At 43.9% G+C, this 21,262-nt stretch overlaps 2 protein-coding genes across 3 annotated transcripts; one reads left to right on the forward strand and one right to left on the reverse strand.

The window, feature by feature from the left end:
- Positions 1-699: 699 nt before the first annotated feature.
- Abhd13 (abhydrolase domain containing 13) lies at positions 700-12,736 on the reverse strand. Of its 2 annotated transcripts, none has more exons than XM_048341100.1 (2): positions 12,719-12,736; positions 700-3,552 (listed from the first exon to the last, which is right to left on the reverse strand). In XM_048341100.1, exon 2 carries the CDS (start codon positions 3,530-3,532, stop codon positions 2,519-2,521), a length of 1,014 nt encoding a protein of 337 aa, XP_048197057.1. In that variant the 5' UTR covers positions 3,533-3,552; positions 12,719-12,736; the 3' UTR covers positions 700-2,518. The 2 variants fall into 2 exon arrangements, with proteins under 2 accessions (XP_048197057.1, XP_048197056.1); XM_048341099.1 differs by lacking the exon at positions 12,719-12,736 and adding an exon at positions 12,517-12,598.
- Positions 12,737-13,851: 1,115 nt separating this feature from the next.
- On the forward strand, positions 13,852-21,011 carry Lig4 (DNA ligase 4). Its single transcript, XM_048341098.1, has 3 exons — positions 13,852-13,899; positions 16,399-16,540; positions 17,250-21,011. Exon 3 carries the CDS (start codon positions 17,286-17,288, stop codon positions 20,019-20,021), a length of 2,736 nt encoding a protein of 911 aa, XP_048197055.1. The 5' UTR covers positions 13,852-13,899; positions 16,399-16,540; positions 17,250-17,285; the 3' UTR covers positions 20,022-21,011.
- The last annotated feature ends 251 nt before the right edge of the window (positions 21,012-21,262 follow it).

Consider the following 21,262-nt stretch of genomic DNA (forward strand, 5'->3'; position numbering starts at 1 on the left):
GTCATACTTTACTATTCCCAAATTTTCAGTACTTTAAAGTAATTCCTGAACTTCTATAGTTGCTCTTGTACACAAGCCAGAACTTAACATGCAGGATGGATACAATGCCATTCTCACTACAGATGGGGGCAAAGGCAAAGGGGGACTAATGCTAAAGTGCTCTTTCAAGACCGATGTCTCTGGCTACAAAATTAGGAAAGGCTTCAAAACTCATGCTTCCAGAGGCTTCCTTCATGGCTCCTGAAAATACACGTCTGTTTTCTACCCTCACTGTCTACAAAAAAGTCCCAAACACATTAGTTGGTAAATAAAGATGTGGTACAAGCCTAAGCATAACCTCTGCTCTTAGCCACAGAAATAAGGATCTTTCACAGAAGAATAGTGAGATGACACAAGTGTCCTAACACTTCTGAGGCCTGAGCTTAGCACAGAGATTACAAACCTAAAGTATCAAAATTAAAAAGGAAGAAAGAAAAACAAAAGGAGGAATGAAGGGAAAGGGAAGACATCAGAAACACGGATGCGGTTTTTATAGTGCATCAGCATGTTTAACACTAAAGCTGATAGATTATACCTCCAGTATGCAGACTAATGACATGCAACTATGAGGTGGACCCAGCACTGTGTAAACCTGAAAACAGGAGACAATATAAGGTGTGCCATGAAAGCTTATTCCTAAATATACTATATTTTGTTGTATTGTTTTTCCCATTTTAATTCATCACTATTTAGGACAGTCATTCTACATAACAAGGAATGACAAGATAAAAAGTAGTCTTTAATTGTGGTGAATTTACACATACAAAATAACCTTTCATAATATGAGTTATCAACTCTTTTAAAAAACAGGACTTTTTACAATAATATATAGAAAACCCTTCTTTAGAAATCACACTTTATATAATTTATCTCTCACTAAACACTGGCATAAAGTGAATGCTAAGAATTCTACTTGGCAAAGTATTTCCAGCCCTGTCTCCATGGAAAGGCTTTAAGTTAAGGTCAAGATTACTGACTCCTAATTGTTCTGCGCTAGCTGCTTGAAGAAAGCCAATAAATACAGCTAAAATAGTCTATGCTCAAGTTGATATAATCATGTGCAGAAATCAATGATATCTAACGTTAGAAGACGGCTTGCACAAACCTGGTATAACATTCATTCGTAGCTTATATTTTGATAAGGGAAGTCTTGCAAAATTCAAGGGGCTTCCCTTTTGCATTAAAGTTTTTTCTTACTTTTCTATATGTCTAAATACTACTTTTCACCTACAGCCATTTAAATGTTAATGTGGTAATAAGCTTTATGTCAGAAGGCTTGGAAATTACTTCATTCCCACATGTAATAAAAAAAAAAACAACCTAGAAATAAATAAGTTTTCCTAAAATAGTCTCTTGATGTAATTCTATTTCATATCAACTAGAACGTTATTAAGCCAACAACACTTTTTTTCTTAACTTTTATTTTCAAAAAGCCTAACCAGGGAGGTGTGTGGCTGAAGTAGTAGAGCACTAGCCTGTGAGAAAATCCTAGGAAATGTTATCTTGCTTCGGATGGGTTAGGTGCGCCCTGTATACTGAGACTTCACTGTGGGAATTTGATAAAAATAGTATGTACAATTATGTAACAAGGCTTCCTACTTGAATTGTGTTAGTTAAGTTCTAATGTTCATTATGACTACTATTAGTGGTTCAGCTAGAGAGTTACAAAATTGACAGAAGCTAGTTTTTTCGCCACCCAAATTACAAATGTTAAAAAGTTTAACTATGCATAGACAGCAGCAAAAAAGTTCTCTATTTCTGTTAAGTCATGATCCAGATTGTACCTAACAAAAACACGGTACGTGGATACTGGAAAACAGGGTCCCGTTTATTCATAAGAAAAAGCTGGATCTCGGCATTTACCAGAGCAAGATTCAAGGGCAACCTGCACAGAGGCCTCAACTGTCACTTTGTGCCAAAAACAAAATAGAGTTTACATAAAAATAGATAGAACCCAGGTAAACCATATGCATTGGTATAGGTCCAGTGCTATTTACATTAAAAAAAAAAAGCTGCATTGCGTAAGTCAAGGAATAAAATACCATCATGCATTTCATTTTAACTTTTAAAGTGAAAAAATGCAGTTACAGAACTAAGTTTGCTTACCATGATTGTCCCAATAATTACTAAAGGAATAACACCCAAAGGCTTCTTGATCTCATACCTCCATCACACCTTGGGCGGAACATAGATCACACCACTTAGGCAACAAGGAAGTTTTGAATAACCCATTATACTGACATATTAAAGTTATGGATACAAAGCACACTGAAAGTTTTGTATGAAATAACCCAGAGAATTACAGCTCTTCAAAAGTAAAGAAACTACTTGGGTGATCATAAAGGAGGAGTACTGAGGTCCTTTCAAAATTTAATGTTTCTCTTCAGACAAGTACAGACATGACACACTTCTCGAAAGGAACATTCTTTATCATTCTGCAGACATTAAAATACAACGCATTCATCGGGAAGCGGGGACGCTATATGATGGTCACGTTGGACGCCGTTTTCGTCATCTCTTCTGGGGAGTGGCTCTTCGCCACCTCTTTGATGAACTGCTCCAGGGCGGGGAAGTAGCCTTGGCACTGCCACGTGTCGTTATGGGTTCCCTCGGGGAAGATGGCCAGCCTCTTAGTCCGAGAAGGGGAGAGCTCGTAGAGCTGCTTCATCATCACTGGGGGGATTAACTGGTCGGAGAGTCCAGAGATGAAAAGCGAAGGCATTCTGCACTGAGAGATTTTTCGGTAGGACAGAAACTTATTTTTGTAGCACCATAGAGGAAGGTAACGCATGGGGAAGAATGAAAACAAAGTGCTGGCCATGTGTGGGATGCTTAGAAAGGTGTTCTCCACCATGATGGCTGAGATCCTGTGTGAATTTTCAGAGGCCAGGTGAATAGCCACCGCCCCGCCGAGGGAACGGCCGAAAAGGAAAACTTTCGTCTTGTCAAGGTCGGGTCTCGTCATCACGTAGTCCAGCACGGCTTCCGAGTCCAAGTAGAGTCCTTCTTCGCTGGCTTCCCCTTCACTTTTGCCATAGCCCCGGTAATCGACAAGCAGAAGGTTGACTTTGAGATTGACCAACATGAGCAACGCGTTTGGTAACCGGTGCCCGACGTTGCCGGCGTTCCCGTGGAAGTAAATGATAGTCGGGGAATAGGGTGAATTGTCTCCAGTGTATCGTATCAAAATCAGGTTGAGACGCACTCCATCTTTGGTTCTGATGAAAATGTTCTCATGGGGAATGCCGGTGGGCATGGGAACGTAAAGGCGCGAAGAGGATGGCTGTTCTGGGAAGTAGAGCAACACGTCCTGGAACTTATACAGGATGCCTGCGATGGATATGAATATTAACAAAAGCAAGAGAATGCCTCCATGCAGATGGAAAGTCACTATTAAAGGTAAGAGAGAAATACGGCACAGAGCCCAAGACCAGGAAGCCAAGGCTATTAGCCATCTTTCAAGGAAGTTCCACAACACCCAGGACTTTTCCATTGTAGCTCTCTGTAAGTACCCTAGAGAGGGAGAGAGAGAAAATAGCAATGATTCACACGCACTGCTTATGGTAAGATACGCCTGACCTACAATGAGGTACGGGGGCCGACGTCACTGTAATGTCCCTCGTCCCGTCGCATCTCAATAGTCTCCAGTCTCTCCGAACCATACTTACGAAGGGCAAACATGCCAAAGCTGCCGGTTTGTTTTACAGGAGCTTCATGTGAATAAAAGTCCCTATGTTTAGTGCAACAATAAAATTGCTTATAAAAAGTACTTCTGACTGCCATCCATGTGTTCTCACTGACCTGACAGAAGAATAGGTGGATGCTACTCCCAGTCTGACGACTAAGGAGATGAAGCTTAGGCCCATCCCCCAATGTTCCAGGCAGCACAACCCCAACACACCAGCGAACCCACTGTCCCAGGTAAACTACCATGTGGCTAAGAGACTCTAACCAAGGACAATTCAATACCGTTTCATGCCATTTCCTTTTCACAATACAGAAAGGTATATTATAATGGAGTAATGAAACTTTTGGAATTAAAACTGAAAGCCTATCATCTTTTCTGGATTTTTACAAACCAATACTGCCACCTAGCTGTAGCAAGTGGAATAATTACCTTCTGTAATGTAGGGAAAGCACCAAGGAAGGGGCAAGTAAAACTTGTTTATAAACAACACCTAATTCTCTGAATATTAAATCTGGTTAACGATGGATTATTTCTTACCATCTACCATTGTTATTTGCTAACAGCTTATATAGTCAAAGAAACTTTAACTTGGTTATTTTTAAGTACAAGTAATATCTGCATGGTTTTAGTTTGTTCCCAGAATTTTTATTAGAAAAATTTGATAGTAAACTGGCATTAACATCTTACATCAAAATAAAAATAAGTCTGACTGGAGATACAGATCAGCAGTAGAGCACCTGTGCAGCCCCAGCATGGATTCTTCCCCCTGCACTGTGAACCGACCAAAGCAGGAGCAGAGACACTAATTTTGGCAATGCCTAGGATTCAAAAGAATGATAACTCACATATTCTATTTACAAACAGGCTGTATGTAAATATATAGACCATATCTCCATATAAATACTATTACATACTTTACATATAGACAGATATACATGTTACAATACTTCAGTATTTAGCAAATAGGTTACTGTTTCTTTACAAATACAAAAACTTTAACTTTTTCTTACATATCTAAGCCAATTTATGAGGAGAGATATCAAAGATTGTGTATTTGATGATTTCAAAGGAAAAATTAAATCACCCTTAAAGTTGTTGCTGAATAACTTTGTCCTTGTTGCCTACTTTTACTCAGAATGTTTTCTTCAAAAAAAATGAGAATTTTAAAAATGCCTACATAAGGCATACAATCCACAAAATGAAAAATAAAAGCATTTGTGAGTGCTACAATGTTCATTTCATCTGCTTTGATAATCAGTATTCCAGTCTCCACTAGTAACTGTCTTCTGCTCAAATTAATATCAATATCAGACTATATTAAGTACCTTGGGCACAAGAAAGATTGAGAAGTAGGAGGTCATATAAGCTTTTAAATCAAAGATTTTATTAAAAACTATGACATCAGAAACAAACTTCAAGTACACAGAGAAGGCATATCTTGGAATTCAAGACTGTATAGGTTAAATCTATGTAACTAAAATTTTAGGTCTTCAAATTTGAAAGGCTCTTTTATCTTTTTAGAAGTCTTAGTCTTTCCAATTTCAGCAAATACTGAGTTTCCATTTGTAGAACCAGCAACTCTCTCTTGTCACTGCTAAATCTCTTCATGGTTATATATGTTCAGTTTTCAAACACGAATAATCCAGCAATGTTTGCCTCACATACATGCAGCCCTGGGTTCGATTCCTCAGCACCAAATATACAGAAAAAGCCAGAAGTGGCACTGTAGCTCCAGTGGTAGAGTGCTAGCCTTGAGCAAAAAGAAGCCAGGGACAGTGCTCAGGCCTTGAGTTCAAGCCCCAGGACTGGCAAAAAAAAAAAAAAGGCCATTAGATTCTTATCTCCAATAAACCAATCAGAAAACTGGAAAATGGCACCGTGGCTCAAGTGGTAGAGCACTGACCTTGGGCTGAAGAGCTCAGAGATAGTGATGTGCTCTACCACTGTGAGCCACAGTGCCACTTCTAGTTTTCTGTAGTTAATTGGAAATAAGAGTCACACAGGACTTTCCTGCCCGGGCTGGCTTTGGACCACAATTCTCAGATCTCAGCCTCCTTGAGTAGCTAGAATTACAGGAGTGAGCCAGCTATAAGAAAATTACGGTAATATTGACTATTGACACAGTGGATGTGTCTGCTCAGAGGTGATATTACGAATTTTGGAAAATCAAGACTACAGTTTAACAGCAAACGTATTTCTAAGATGACGCATTTAACTGTTTTTTATATCACAATCATTATTTTCAAGTATACTATTTTTCTCCAAGTCTAATTATGTGCATACATTTTTAATTTTGACCACCTAATCAACACTAAGTATTTCTAAGCCCTTCTTTCTTCATGATTTTTTAATTTTCATGTAAATGTATTATTACACTTTTGTTAAAAAAAAAAAAAGTTAACAAAGCCTTTCTCTTTTTCCGTAAGAAAGCAGCCTCTACTCAGCCTTCTAGACTGTTTCCCTGGAGACCTGATAACCTGAAATATTAACGTTGTTTCCAAGCAACCTTATTTCTCATGAAATAGACTCCTCCTAGTGAGCTAGCTACCTCTGGCCACAGGGCCAGTGAATAGGGGCTTCTCTGCGCGGGGGCTCCATTGGGAATCGGCCAGTCCTGTGATAATGCTGTGTGATGTGCCCAAGTACTGTGACCAAGATGCTGCATCTCCAGAAGCAAGGAGCTAAACCCAGTGCCCTGCTCCCTCTCTCAAGTGTCATCTTTCCACCGGTCCTCAACCCCTGTGCTGACAGGGGTTCCTGGCCTGCATCTTTCCACAGAGCAGAAATGGCTGGGCCTTGGTATGGTATTTAGGTCTTAAAGTGTGTCAACTGCCCGGCTGATTCCAAGACACGGTCACGTGGGTGAGTGAAAGTCATCGTTCCTTAAAGCAAGTACTCTGTGGTGAGACATTTCGCCTGTTGACATGCACTGGCTGATTACATCTTCGCTTCATGAACCACCCAGAGAAATGATACCTTTACTTAGTTCCTACCAACCACCAAAGGGGCTGCTCGCTGGGAAAGAAACTAGACATGTTCTATGAAGAACACATACAGCCAATAACCTTTTCCCTTTCATTCTTCTTGATTGTGTTTGGGTATTGTTCACGGGTGCCCGATTCGCAAGCGAGGACTGGCCTTCTCCCTGCTCCTCGGTTCTGCCTCGGTCATGTCCTCGAGCTGATCCCACAGGCCACACAAACCTCTCTAGGACTCATCAGTTTGTGGCTTTAGTCAACTCCCTGTTAACTTGGAAAACACGGCAAATCTGTTGCGTGAGCTCTGGTGAACAATCTCCTCTCGTCGGTAGCCCTGACTCACCATTATCCCCATGGGTCTATCCCACCCATACTGTAACACTGCACCTGGCGGGAGGGGTCCGCCAGCCCCCAGGAGCCCGCGGACTTCAAATTCCTGTTCCTTTCTAACCCTTCTCCCTGTAGGCAGTTACCAAGGTCCTATCCAAGTCTGTCCCCTTACTTCTTATTTGGATTTGGGCAGTCCCCCCCAAATCTGAAAACCTGAACTCATCCTCCTTTGCACCAATGTTTCATACACAGTATGTTAATTATGAACAAAATGGTTTGGCGCATAGGCAAACACATGTGTTAAAAGCATGGGCTTCATTCTCAGGATCCAAATATATTGAAACTAAAACTTAATTATGTCTTATGGTATTAAAAAGTCACTAATTATAGTCAGGCACTGGTGGCTCACATCTATAATCCTAGCGACTCAGGAGACTGAGATCTGAGTACAGTGGCCCGTGTCCATAGAACAGCACTCCACATCCTAGGGCTTCCGCTGGAATCCCACAGCTCATTCCCGGCCTATTCTAGTATATCCTACGATCGTACTTAAACACCAACGATAACACCATCAACAGTATGTGCAGAAACCTGCTCTATGGATAATAATGGTGAGCAATTTTAAGGCTTGGGTAAGCTATTTAAAAATGATACACATGCTATAGCCTTTGCTCTCATACAGATCTACTCAAGAGCTACTCAGGAAACAGGTGGAGAAAAATATGACTCGACATGTCTAGGTCAAGTTCATTTGCAGGGGACACAAGAAAAATTGAAGACAAAAACTGCTTCTGAGTACAGCCACAGAAAAATGAAAATTTTACATAATTCTGGTAATTTATTTGGATTTCATCAAGTTTGATTGCTTACAAAATCCAAATAAAAACTTAAGAAAACTTTCTAAAAATAGGACAAAGCGTAGTTCCAGAGTTAAATATTTCTACTAATTTCTACCAAGCCTATTTCCAATCACCTAGTACAATTATCCTGGAATTATTTGGGAACTGGAAGTAATTCAACAACACCTCTATAGATACTTGGCAAGGGTAGTACACACAAAACCAGAGCACTGAACTCTCTGAACTTGATGGCTTCAAATCAGACATGGATCTGTGCCAGCGGTTCTCAAAAAAGGTTGCAATGGAGCTTCTTACACGGCCCACAAATCAGGTTAATGGTCCACACTCACTATAACCCTACTTCCCTTTTCACTGATTGACATCTGCACTAAGAGTCTCTGAGCGACGTTGGGGGAGGAGCTGGAGCCCCTCCAAGAATCGAGTCTGTGGACTAGGGCTGAGTGCAGTTCACAGCACCACAAGCTCAGGGAGAGCTGGAGCCCAGCTAACCATCAACAGCAAGGCCTGCGGGTGATTCGAATCCACATCAACATGAACCCACGGGAAGGAGGGGGAGGGGGGAGTCGGTTTCATTTACCGATGGCATTAAAGCTGCCGCAGAAATTCACTGTACTTCAGCCGGTGAGTATACACCTTCTCAACACTCTGTGTGAGATATGTGTTCTGTAGGCTGAAATAATTTTACCTGTAAGCTGGTCTGGCTTGTGTTTTTATTGCTTATTTTTATTTATTTAATTGTTAGGTAGCAACATTTTAATTTAAAAAGTCAGCTGACAATCTGGTTATTAGACTTGGCTGTCTGGCAAGCTTTCCTGGAAAAATGAACGAAGCTTCTAGATGCTCCCTAGCGTTTAAGAGACTCTTCTGATGCCTTTGCGGCTATAGTCAGACTAACACATAAACATTTAGATAACGTATTAGGTGTGACACAACTTGCAGGAAACAGCACAGCTCAATAAACCACTGCGTTCTAAAATGACCAAGGAATGGTGTCACAAATTCATTCCAACATGAGTGAAGTGTTTGTCACTGGATAAAACAATGGATTTTAACAGGTCAAGACAAAAACCTCTTTGACACGGACGTGGTACCTAACACTTGAGGAATTATACTGTGAGAGAACCCAGAATTCTCTGCAATGACAAGGACTCTGCTTACAAGTTCATTTTCTCATGTCGTGTTTTTCTAAAAGAGCCCAAATGCAGAACCTGATACTATGCCTATCTGCTAGATAAGCAGATACTATTTGTTTTTCACTGTTTGAGAATGTCACTGTCATTTTTTGTAGTCGTCCCACAACACATCTATAAATATGCAATGGACTTAATGCTATTAGTTTACAAATGCCCAATATTAAATTCCAACCTTATAAACACCTTCATAACCCATACACAGAAAAAACACCTGCAGTAGTAAGGTGGTCAAAAGACTAAAAACTTTTTTTTTTTTGGCCAGTCCTGGGCCTTGGACTCAGGGCCTGAGCACTGTCCCTGGCTTCCTTTTGCTCAAGGCTAGCATTCTGCCACTTGAGCCACAGGGCCACTTCTGGCTGTTTTCTGTATATGTGGTGCTGGGGAATCGAACCCAGGGCCTCATGTATACGAGGCAAGCTCTCTTGCCACTAGGCCATATCCCCAGCCCCATAAAGACTAAAAACTTTTAAGAAATATTGTTCTCATCATATCTAACTAACTTTACTGTTCCCCTCGGACCCTTGAGTCTTTCAAATTAAGACTACTGCATATCATATAGTTACATCATTTGTTTATTATAATATATTTGATGCTCTTAACTTGATTAATGACAACAATATAGCAAGAACTGAATCTCAAACTATAGGAACAGATGCATTTTAATTAACGTTGCCCTAATATCTAACAGAGCAAAGTGGATCAGTCTCATTCTATCCCAAAAGTCCATTTTAGTGAAGGTCAAAAGTACCCCACAAATAACACTATTTAATACTTATTCTACATTATTCTAGTTATTTTTTAATTGAAACAGAGCACCATGTATTACAGAGTATATATCTGCATTACTGATTCTACCAATAGTAGAAAATCTTTGAAGAAAAAAAAAAAGCAAGCATCTTACCTATATGTGAATCATAAGAAAATTCCCAAATAATAAAATCTGCCTAATGACTAAACAGTTACAAATGTAACTTAAAAGTTTGTCTTACAATGACAAGAAGCTTGCATTATCTGCAGAATTATAGAAGCTTTATAGCATCATAGGGTAAGTCTGTCTCAAAGGTTAACAAGATGCAGGCCTGCATGTAGTAACAGAATAATGTGTAGATTTCAGTAAGGGCCGTGAAGGGCGCCAAGTCTGTGGTTACCGCTAACAACCCCGGTGCGGAGGACAGCCAGCCAGGCTCATGCGCAGATGGGATCAGCAGCTTCTCATTGCCTTTCAAGCACGGGGCGCGCTCAGACTCGGTGTCCCTACAGCAGCACACCTGCTAAGCATTAGGAAGGCAGGAAACTGTGCCAGCTGCACAGCCGAAATGGAAACGCAAATAGCTGCTCTCGATGTGCTGGAGACACCACAGAACGAGCTGTCCATTTCCCTCATCGCTACCCACGTGCCGTCAGTAACGAGCCAGGGTATTAACAGTCCCAGGGGACAGATGAACAGTCAATGCTCAGGGATACGGTGTGGGGCAAGGGGTGGTTTGGAGAGCATTTACACCTGTGGCAGCATAGCCCTCGGAAATTATACTAGGCAGGAACTTGGTAATATTTTTTTTTCCTCTTTCCTGAAGATTTGGCACAGTAATTTTTGACAAAAACTAGAAGGGCAGATTATCACCATGGAAGCCAATTACAATTTGTTCTGACATTAAAAGCCCCTTCGAGTATGAAAATGGTAAACAACAGTAAGAAAACTGCAAGCTTAAAAATGCAGCCAACGGCTGTGATTAGAATTTGGACCCATAATAAAATTGAGGAATTTTGCAACTTATGTAACCCGTGAACTAGATAAATGGAACTTATTTTCTTACGAAACCACTTCAAGGTTCGGGCTACCTAGGGGAGGTGCTCAGACTATGCCCTGGAAACACTATCATCATAAAGGATTCCAGAAGAATCACCATTAACGATCACTATGAATTCAGATTAAGTAGGATAAGACACAGTCATGTTCTAGAAAGCGGGTGGCTTGAAAAGAAGAACTTGATTAAAACGCAAGCTTTTTAGCATCTACTCTAAAAGTAGTATTTAAGGACTCTTGATTCTCCTGAGACAAGTAAAAAAGAATCTTTGAGAAATTAAAAAAGTTTTTAAGATTTTAGAGTCTTTGAGACATTAAATGAGTCCTAAATTAGTAAAAACAAAGAAACAGAAACACCCCCCCCCCCCCCCCCCCCCCGAAACAAAGTGGCCAAGAGGTGGAGAACTTCCCGTATGGACACGAAGTCACCTGGCCAAGGACAACTTGGTCAGTAAACCCTCTTTACTCACAGGACAAGGGATCTGGGCTGTGTCTGAGAAGAGTGTGGGCAGGGAGCCCAGAGCGAGCTACCTGCGGGCTCAGGGGCGGAAGCTGCCTCGCTTTCATCCTTCTCACTTCACTACCCATGGGAGGCGGCGTGGCCCAGGCCGGAGGGGGCCGTTCGTGGGAGCGGCCCACCTTCACAGGTAGGCATTTTCTGCCAATGTGCTCGGCCCGTGTGAATACCTAGTTCCTCCCATGTTCAAAGGGCTGAATGATTCAACCAAGAGATCGCTGAGGTCAAACACAATGCTGCCCTAATAATAACCTTATCCACCTCCACGAGAGACAAAATGTAGCGTGTTGGGGGGGGGGGTGCTTTTTCTGTTGTTGTTGTTGTTTCATCTCCTGTATCAAGAGGGAAACCGAGTGCACTAGGAGCCCCCCCCCCCCACCCCCGCACTTGGATTCAATGAATGGGGAAGAGGTTGCTTCACAGGGCAGGCGTCGGGACCTAACCAAGCATGGACCGTCCAGTCCCGTCAACACCAAAGGACTGACTTCCACCGCAGACGTTCCGGGAGTGCAGTTCGTGTGCAAACTCGCGGGGGGGGGGAGGGGGAGGGCGGGAGGACTTCCCGTTCGTGTTCCACTCTACCTTTGGCGTCTCGAGTCACCGAGCCGGGGCGTCGCGGGGTACGGCCGGCGGTCGTTGCATGGTGGGAGGTGACGGGGGGCAGGAGGCTGGGTCTGAGGCCCTACTTGAAAAGTGAGGTGTGGGGGTGAGGGGTGTGTGGGGGGTGGGGATGAGCAGGAACGGGGCTCCGGTGGCCGAGCCGCCCACCGAGGGAGACGGGGGGGGGGGGGAGACCTGGGGGATGGCGCACCCCGCGCCGTCAGACAGACGGGACGGACACGCGGGGGTCACCGGACAGACGGACAATGCGGATGCTTGTGTGACGGGGTGCAATCGCACTGGCGATGGCAGCGACCCCGGCGGGCCCGAGGGGGGGGGGAGTGGGGTGGGGGGGGGTGACGGCCCCCCCCCGACCCCCCCCCCGTCCTCCCCACCGCTCCCCCCGGCAGGCCGGACCGCCTCCCCCCCCCCCCCGCCTCTCTCGGTCCTCCCACGGGAAGGCCCGGCCCGGCCCGCGCCGCCCCGCGTCCCCCGGGCCTCACTTACTCAGACCCGCCGGCAGGCCGCCGCGCAGTCGGGCGCCGCGCAGCAGCGTCGCCCCGCGCCGCGCCGCGCGCTCCTCATCGTCCCCCGTCCCCGCCGTCTAGCCCGGAGCTCCGGCGGCGGCGGCGCTGCTCGGAGCCACGGCCCCACTTCCGGCCCGCGCCCGGGTGTCGCCCGCGAACGTCCCCGCCGGCTCCCACATCACCTGAGCGCCGTCCTCCTTCCTCCTCCTCCTCCTCCCCGGGGCCGGGGGGGGGGGGGGCGGGGAGGGAGGCGGGACGAGCCCGGCCCTCCGGGCATGCGCAGAAGCGGCGGGACGGGCGGGCGGACGGTGGCCGGGAGGGGCCAGACGCCGCGGCGCGCGCGTGCGCATGCGCGGTGCGCTCGGCTGGGTGGCTCTCCCCTTGGCATCTCTCCGGCCCTGATCGGAGCCCCCGGATCCGTGTCAAGGACAGGGGCAGGCCCGAATTCTGCGCAGCTGGGAAAAAAGAACGCAAAGATTGTATCTGAGCGAAGACAGTTCACAGGTTTCCGTTGTTAGTTGGTGTAAGGTTCATTAAAGTAGGTAGCTGGTTGATCAGCGGCCTCGCCTCCCCTTCTCACTACCTGAGTAATTGCCATGCGCCGAAGCCTACCATTTAAGTGAACTGATACAGCACATATTAAGGCAGTTAGTGGACATCCTCGGTCCTCATGGGCGCAAACAGATAAAAAAAAATAACACAATAGACTGGAGGCTAGGCTTTGCATCAGTTCCAGTCCGCCTAGGTTCATCAGTTGTGGCTGTTGGCCTTGGAGATGGAGGGCTCTGGCACTGCAGGAGTTGGAAGGCACAGCAACAAGCGAACAGAGGAGTGATTAGGGCGGTGCGGACGGGTGTGCATGATCAAGAAGACCCAGCGCCAGCGCGGCCGGGCGAGGGGTTGTCGTCGTCCCCCTGCCCGGGAACCAGGCTGGTTCTCCCGAGATGGTTGCTAGGGCTTCTTCGCACTTGTCATAGCTCTTTGGGGGTGTGTGTGGGGGGGGGGACGGGAGAATGCGGGGGGCAATCGTGCAGTCTCTTTGGGGGTAGCTTCAGCCACTGGGACCGTTCGACGGTGCACCTGTGAACGGGAGACCCAGGCGCCCAGCTGCCCCTCGGCTTTCAGTTAACTCGGAGGCCCGACTTAAGTTCCAGAGTCCGGCGAGGGAATCCTCCCTGGCCACGCCCCCATTCGCGACGCGGCCACGCCCCCTCCGCGACGCGGCCACGCCCCCTCGCCGGGTGACGTCACGGCTCGGCGCCGGCGGGGCCTCAGTGCGCACGCGCGGCCAGCCGCCGGCGGAAGCGGCTGCTTTAGGCTGCGGTTTCCGGCGCGGGAGTGGCGGAGGCGGGCCGCGGGCGAGGTCGGTTGCGCTGGGCGCCGCCGGTGGGGGCCGGCGGGGCGTCGGTCGGTGGGTGGGGCTCCGCGCGGGAGCGGAGGCCGCGCCGGCGAGGGGACGGGCATCGCGGGGGTCACCGCCGCCACGACCCCGGCTCGGCGTCCAGCAGGCGTCCAGGCCTCCCGGAGGCTCCTCACGGTGGCCCCGGGGATCCCCGGGCCCCAGGTCACCGAGGGGTCACCGGGCCCCACGGGGCGGGGCGGGGAGGCCGATGGATGACCTTGCTCCAAGAGAGACGAATCCTCCTGTATCATTCAACCATTAAATGTCTTCCATTGAACTTAGGTTTCTCAGACTGGAACCCTAAACCCTCACTCAACTTCCTTTGCCCTCATGGAAAGGGAAAGCGTCCCCTGAATACCCTCAACGTGCAGAAATAAATAATAATAAGTAAATAAAGTTAGCACGTGGAACACGGAGGCAGTTCCCATAGCTTGTTTTTGCAGTTTAAGTAAGCCAAAGTGTGTGTGTGCGTGCGTCCGTTTGACAGTAATTTTTGTAACCCTGTTGTCACACACAGTCGTTTTAGGATGCGTGCATCTGCTAGGAGCCGTTACTTAGGTGTCCACCATGATTATAAATGATTTGTCTTAGCGGGATTTGGGAAGGGACATCTTGAGACCCAGAGCGCCTGCGCACGAATCTTGCAAGAACTATGTGGTGATACTTGAGCATTTAGAAAAGTACTTCCTAATATCCTATTACCTGCTTTAGGCATGAGCTGTAAATATGGCATCTGTCATGATGAACTCGCTGAAGGGAACCAGGTGGCAGTGTCTGTTGCGCCAACCAGATTTGGCAAGGGGGAGCGGTTACTGTTCTCATAGATGAAAGTCTTAAGAGTCCCAGGTGGTCATATGTCTTGATCTAACCCACTCAGTAGGAACTTTGTGTTTCCTTTGTCAGAAATTAGACTGAGAATCGAGGTTGGTTTTTTTTTTTTTCCCTCTAGCCACTAAATGGTTGTTGTGAACCACTGACAGTGCAGTCAGAACCAAACTCTACCCTAACAGCCATGCTAATGTGTGTTTAGTCTGCCCATGACCTTTTGTGATGTGCTTTTCCTTGAACTCAATTTCAGGTAGATAGCAATTTACTCAGCAAAGAAACCTACCATGTATCTATTATTGGTCATATAAGTTTTAGCATGATTTCTGGCCTCTAGAGATTGTGTGTGTGTGTGTGTGTGTGTGTGTGATTTTTTTTTTTTTGCTGGGGTAGAAATTGGCACACATGGAATCTCATGTTCTTTGCACCACAGTAGATTTCTCTACACCTTAAGAAGCTAGTTGGAACAAATGCAGCAGTGGTCTTCTCTTGACACTATGTTGAAAATGAACTATTATACAATATGTACATGAGGAAGAGAGGGGAAAACTGGGAAAGAGTGAGGGAAAAGGGTGACATTGTCCAAAAAACAATTCACTTATTACCTGACTTAATGTAACTAACTCCTCTGTATATAACCTTTATAATTAAAAAATTAAAAGAAGATGCTAGTTAGGCTAGATAACAGTGACTTAAACCTCTAATAGATACTACTAAGGTGGTTGAGATCAGAGAGGACTGGACTGAAATTTAAAGCCAGGCCAGGCACAAAACAGATTTTCTTCTCAACCAAAAACAAACAAAAAGTCAAAACTGGGTATGATAGTACTCAAAGGAAGTATATTTGGAGTCCAAGCAGGTAGGTCCCTATGTAAATGTATGACTATTTGATTCTTGGTTTTGTGTGTGTGTGTGTGTGTGTGTGTGTGTGTGTGTGTGTGTTTTGGCCAGTCCTGGGCCTTGGACTCAGGGCCTGAGCACTGTCCCTGGCTTCTTTTTGCTCAAGGCTAGCACTCTACCACCTGAGCCACAGCCCCACTTCTGGCTGTTTTCTGTACATGTGGTGCTGGGGAATCGAACCCAGGGCCTCATGTATAACGAGGCAAGCACTCTTGCCACTAGGCCATATCCCCAGCCCTATGTATGACTATTTGAAAAGTAACTAAAGGTTGGGAATGTCTGCCAATTGGTAAGAATGCCTGCATAGCAAGGTTAGGGTTTTGAGTTCAGTACAACCAAACCAGCACCCCAGACTCCCCACTTCGGTGAGGACTACATATGCCGGTGTACCAGCGAGTGTCGGAAGCCATGATGTAAACCATTATTTTCATTTATTCCTACATTTTACTTGACGTCATTTTTAGTAAAGTTGGCTTTAGTGCTGTATAGCTGAAACCACATTCAAACAACCTGCATATTATACATTTCAGTAGAACTTCTATGGATAGTTTAAACTGTAAAGAACTTTGACACTTATTACAACCTTGAGGACCTCAATAGTGTGCCCCTGAATTGTTCTGTGCTTTGAGAACATTTGAATGAAAAGGCTCTGTCTTGAGACCTTTTACTTTTATTTTTGTTAAAGCGCTCAGCATTTTTATTATAATTCTCATTGCATCCCTTTTTTCTTTACAGAATATGTGCTTTTTAAAAGCAGAAGCATACTCTTTGCCGTAGTACCATGCTGGCCCATAGGTAATCATTGAATACATGGAAATAAATTACATGGAGATATGAACAGAAAGAAGTACATGAATGAATTCATACTTACAAAACTGTAAGTAACTGTGATAAAAATACTTAGGTAAATGTGAGGAACGTTTGCAGTTGGGTTTTGAACGCCAGTGTTTTGGCAACACTTGGCGTGAAGATGTGAAAGTAGACATAGAATGAGCTTGTGTGTCTAGAAGAGGATTCCAGTGTGTTCTTGGCTACACTCCTGATAAAGATTTCAAACTTTCTAGGAAGTCTTAATTTCAATACAGAGAGCAGAGATCTATCAAAAGACTATTTAAAACAGTTTGTTTCTATTGCTGTATAGGAGTCTTAAAAGAGCAAGGCGGACTTGACAGCAAGAGCCTGGAAATTAAAGGATTCATTTGATTTTATTTTCTTTGGTTATTATTAACAATAGTCTCTTGTGTTATGTGCTGAATAGCATAGAGATAATATGTTTAACTCTGAATGTTGGCCTTTAGGGAGTAAGATCATTAAGATTATCTGTCGTTACTCTCTCTCTCTCTCTCTCTCTCTCTCTCTCTATATATATATATATATATATATATATATGAAGACACTTTTGGTAACATACTCGTTAAGACTTTTAAAAAGTCATTAAATGTAGAGATTGATCTCTAGTAGCACTGATGTTTTTCATTTAGTAAGCAGTAATAAACCCACGACCCAGATGGTATCTATAAGGTCCCCAGTGTTATGTCGTTGAATTTTGCCTTTCCATTGAAGCGACTCTCTTCCTGCTTTCTTAGTCATGCCAGAGGACTTCCTCGCTCCTGACTGCCGCCATGGCCGCATCACAGACTTCACAGACGGTGGCAGCGCACGTTCCCTTTGCGGACTTATGTTCCACTCTAGAACGAATACAGAAAAGTAAAGGTCGCGAAGAAAAAGTCAGAAACTTCAGGGAATTTTTGGATTCTTGGAGAAAATTTCACGCTGCCCTCCATAAGAACAAAAAAGATGTTACAGACTCTTTTTATCCAGCAATGAGACTTGTTCTTCCTCAGTTAGAAAGAGAAAGAATGGCTTACGGAATCAAAGAAACGATGCTTGCTAAGCTTTATATCGAATTGCTGAATTTACCAAAAGACGGGAAAGATGCCCTCAAACTCCTGAACTACAGAACTCCCATGGGAGCTCGCAGCGATGCTGGGGACTTTGCAACGATTGCGTACTTTGTACTAAAGCCAAGGTGCTTACAGAAAGGAAGCTTGACCATACAGCAGGTAAACGAACTTTTAGACTCTGTCGCCAGCAGTAATTCTGACAAAAGGAAAGACTTAATAAAAAAGAGCCTGCTTCAGCTGATAACTCAGAGCTCAGCACTTGAGCAAAAGTGGCTGATCCGAATGATCGTCAAGGACTTAAAGCTTGGTGTTAGTCAGCAAACTATCCTTTCGGTTTTCCATAATGATGCTGTTGAGTTGCACAATGTGACCACAGATCTGGAGAAAGTCTGCAGGCAACTCCACGATCCCTCAGTGGGGCTCAGTGACATTTCCATTACTTTGTTTTCTGCCTTTAAACCAATGCTAGCTGCCATAGCAGACATTGAACGCATCGAGAAGGACATGAACAACCAGGGCTTTTACATCGAGACGAAGCTGGATGGAGAGCGTATGCAGATGCACAAAGATGGAGACGAGTATCAATACTTCTCCCGAAATGGGTATAACTACACTGATCAGTTTGGTGCTTCTTCACGGGAAGGCTCTCTCACCCCTTTCATTCATGACGCATTCAAACCTGATGTACAAGCCTGTATCCTTGACGGAGAAATGATGGCCTACAACCCCAATACACAAACTTTTATGCAAAAGGGAAGTAAGTTCGATATTAAAAGAATGGTAGAAGATTCTGATCTTCAGACTTGTTACTGTGTTTTTGATGTACTGATGGTTAATAAGAAGAAACTAGGACGTGAGACCCTGAGAAAAAGAGGTGAGATTCTTAGCAGTACTTTAGCACCAATACAAGGACGAATAGAAATAGTGCAGAAAAGACAGGCTCATACTAAGAATGAAGTCGTTGATGCATTGAATGAGGCAATAGATAAAAGAGAAGAAGGGATCATGATAAAACACCCTCTGTCTATTTATAAGCCAGACAAAAGAGGTGAAGGATGGTTGAAAATTAAACCAGAGTATGTCACAGGCCTAATGGATGAATTGGACATCTTAATTGTGGGCGGCTACTGGGGTAAAGGTGCTCGGGGTGGAATGATGTCTCATTTTTTGTGTGCTGTCGCAGAGAAGCCTCCTCCTGGGGAGAAACCAGCTGTATTTCATAGCCTCTGCCGTATCGGCTCAGGGTACACTATGAAAGAACTGTATGATCTGGGTCTGAAACTGGCCAAACACTGGAAGCCTTTCCAAAAGAAAACCCCACCAAGTAGTATTTTATGTGGAACAGAGAAGCCAGAAGTATACATTGAGCCCTGTAATTCCGTCATCATTCAGGTGAAGGCAGCAGAGATTGTCCCCAGCGAAATGTATAAAACCGGCAGCACGCTGCGTTTTCCACGCATTGAGAAGATAAGAGAGGACAAAGAGTGGTATGAATGCATGACGCTGGATGACTTGGAACAACTTAGAGGAAAAGCATCTGGGAAGCTAGCATCGAAGCACCTCTATGTAGGTGAAAATGATGAACCTCGAGAAAAAAAGCGGAAAGCTGCCCCAAAGATGAAGAAAGTTATTGGGATTATCGAACACTTAAAAGCACCCAACCTATCTAACATAAGCAAAGTCTCTAACGTATTTGAAGATGTTGAGTTTTGTGTTATGAGCGGAACAGACCAACATCCAAAGAAAGAGCTGGAGAGCAGAATTGCAGAACTGGGGGGTTACATAGTACAGAATCCAGGACCAGACACTTACTGCGTGATTGCAGGGTCTGAGAACATCAGGGTGAAGAACATTATTTCTTCAGATCAACACGACGTTGTCAAGCCCGAGTGGCTGTTGGAGTGTTTCAAGACCAAAAGCTGTGTGCCCTGGCAACCTCGCTTTATGATTCACATGTGTCCATCCACAAAACAGCATTTTGCTCGTGAGTACGATTGCTACGGTGATAGTTACTTTGTTGATACCGATGTGAAACAACTGCAAGAAGTGTTTTCAGGAATAAAGACTTCTAGTGAGCAGACTCCAGAAGCAATGATGTCCGTGATCGCTGATTTGGAATACCGGTACTCCTGGGACCGCTCTCCTCTTGCTATGTTTCGCCACCACACTGTTTATATAGACTTGTACGCTGTTATCAATGACTTGAGTACCAAAATGGAGGGGACAAGGTTAGCTATTACAGCTCTAGAACTTCAGTTTTATGGAGCAAAAGTTGTTTCCTGTTTAGCCGAGGGAGTATCTCTTGTGATCATTGGACAGGACCACAGTCGTGTTGGGAAATTTAAAGCTTTTAGAAGAACTTTTAAGAAAAAGTTTAAAATCTTACAAGAAAGTTGGGTAACCGACTCACTAGACCAATGTGAATTACAGGAGGAAAATCTGTATTTGATTTAAAGCTGGCTTTTGAGGAAATCCTTGGAACTGAGACTTTTCACAAGGGTGACTGCAAAGCATTAAGCAGTATTTCATGTTGCCTTTGAAAATCAGTGCTGAAAAGTGCTTTTACATGTAAAGAAACATTAATTTCACCTTTTAAAATAGAAAAGGAACTGAATGCCCAAAGCCTAGAAATTCTCTTAGCAGGACAAGTACTTAGGATTTTTATATTTAAAAAATCAAATAATTTAAAGAGAATCTAAACTTTTGACTCAGGTACTTAAAAAATACATTTAGAGCCCTTGGTGTCATTAAAAGTATTGAGGTAAGCAGACTTTTCTAAAGTTAATTAAAAATTTTGATAGTTTTTTGGGAAACACGGTATAAGACTTGTAATTGGGCCTGTAACGTCTTTTTACTTGAAGATAAATGCTTCCTGTCAATGGAAAATGTTGAAAGCATTTTTAAAATTAAGAATAAATACACTAAAAAATAATACCCAATCATATTTTTATCTTGGGGGACCCTGAATGAGACATAGTATTTAAACATTTAAAACCAAACTGAGTTTTTAAGTTACATAACATTTAATTCTTTTTCTAAAGTAGGATATTTTAATAAAAGTATCTTATGTGAATTTATAATCCACTGTGAATAGTACTCACATTAACTTTTCTGGATTCAATCCATTGAGTAGGTGTCAAAATGACAAAACCTTATTTGTAATTTTCATTAGAGTGAAGTCTATTACTGCTTTAAGGCTTTTATGAATAGGTTAAAGTCGATGTGTACAGTGTATAATGCATCTTGATTTCTGCACTTGTGAATCAAACTTGAGATGCAGCATATGTTGAAAATGTGCCTTATTTGCTGGCTCTGAAAGAGGGGCATTTGATATATAGGTACTTACTGCATATAGATTGCAACTAATTTGAAGTTTTATCAAAACAATAGAAGGGTGCTTGATGGATATACTTAAATAAAACATTTAATATATTATTAAATTAACCTATGTTTATGTTTTCCTTGCTTTATAGCATTGACTTTACTCGACCATGATGTTAATACACAATGTTTGAACTCAAATATTTGCTTCTTAGTTGGGCATTCTACCACCCGGGCCTTTTTTGATCTGATTATTTTTGAGATATGACCTCATCTTTATGCTTGGGCTGGCCTTGACCACGGTCCCCATATTTATGCTTCCCTCAATGGCTGAATTAACAGAGGAAACCACCTACCCAGCTTTTATTGGTTGG

This window comes from Perognathus longimembris, chromosome 3 (assembly GCF_023159225.1).
Source record: "Perognathus longimembris pacificus isolate PPM17 chromosome 3, ASM2315922v1, whole genome shotgun sequence".
In the NCBI taxonomy this organism is placed as follows: domain Eukaryota; kingdom Metazoa; phylum Chordata; class Mammalia; order Rodentia; family Heteromyidae; genus Perognathus; species Perognathus longimembris.

Excerpts from the sequence above, each read along its gene's own strand:
- Abhd13 (XM_048341100.1), bottom strand. The coding sequence starts at position 3,532 with ATGGAAAAGTCCTGGGTGTTGTGGAACTTCCTTGAAAGATGGCTAATA.
- Lig4 (XM_048341098.1), top strand. The coding sequence starts at position 17,286 with ATGGCCGCATCACAGACTTCACAGACGGTGGCAGCGCACGTTCCCTTT.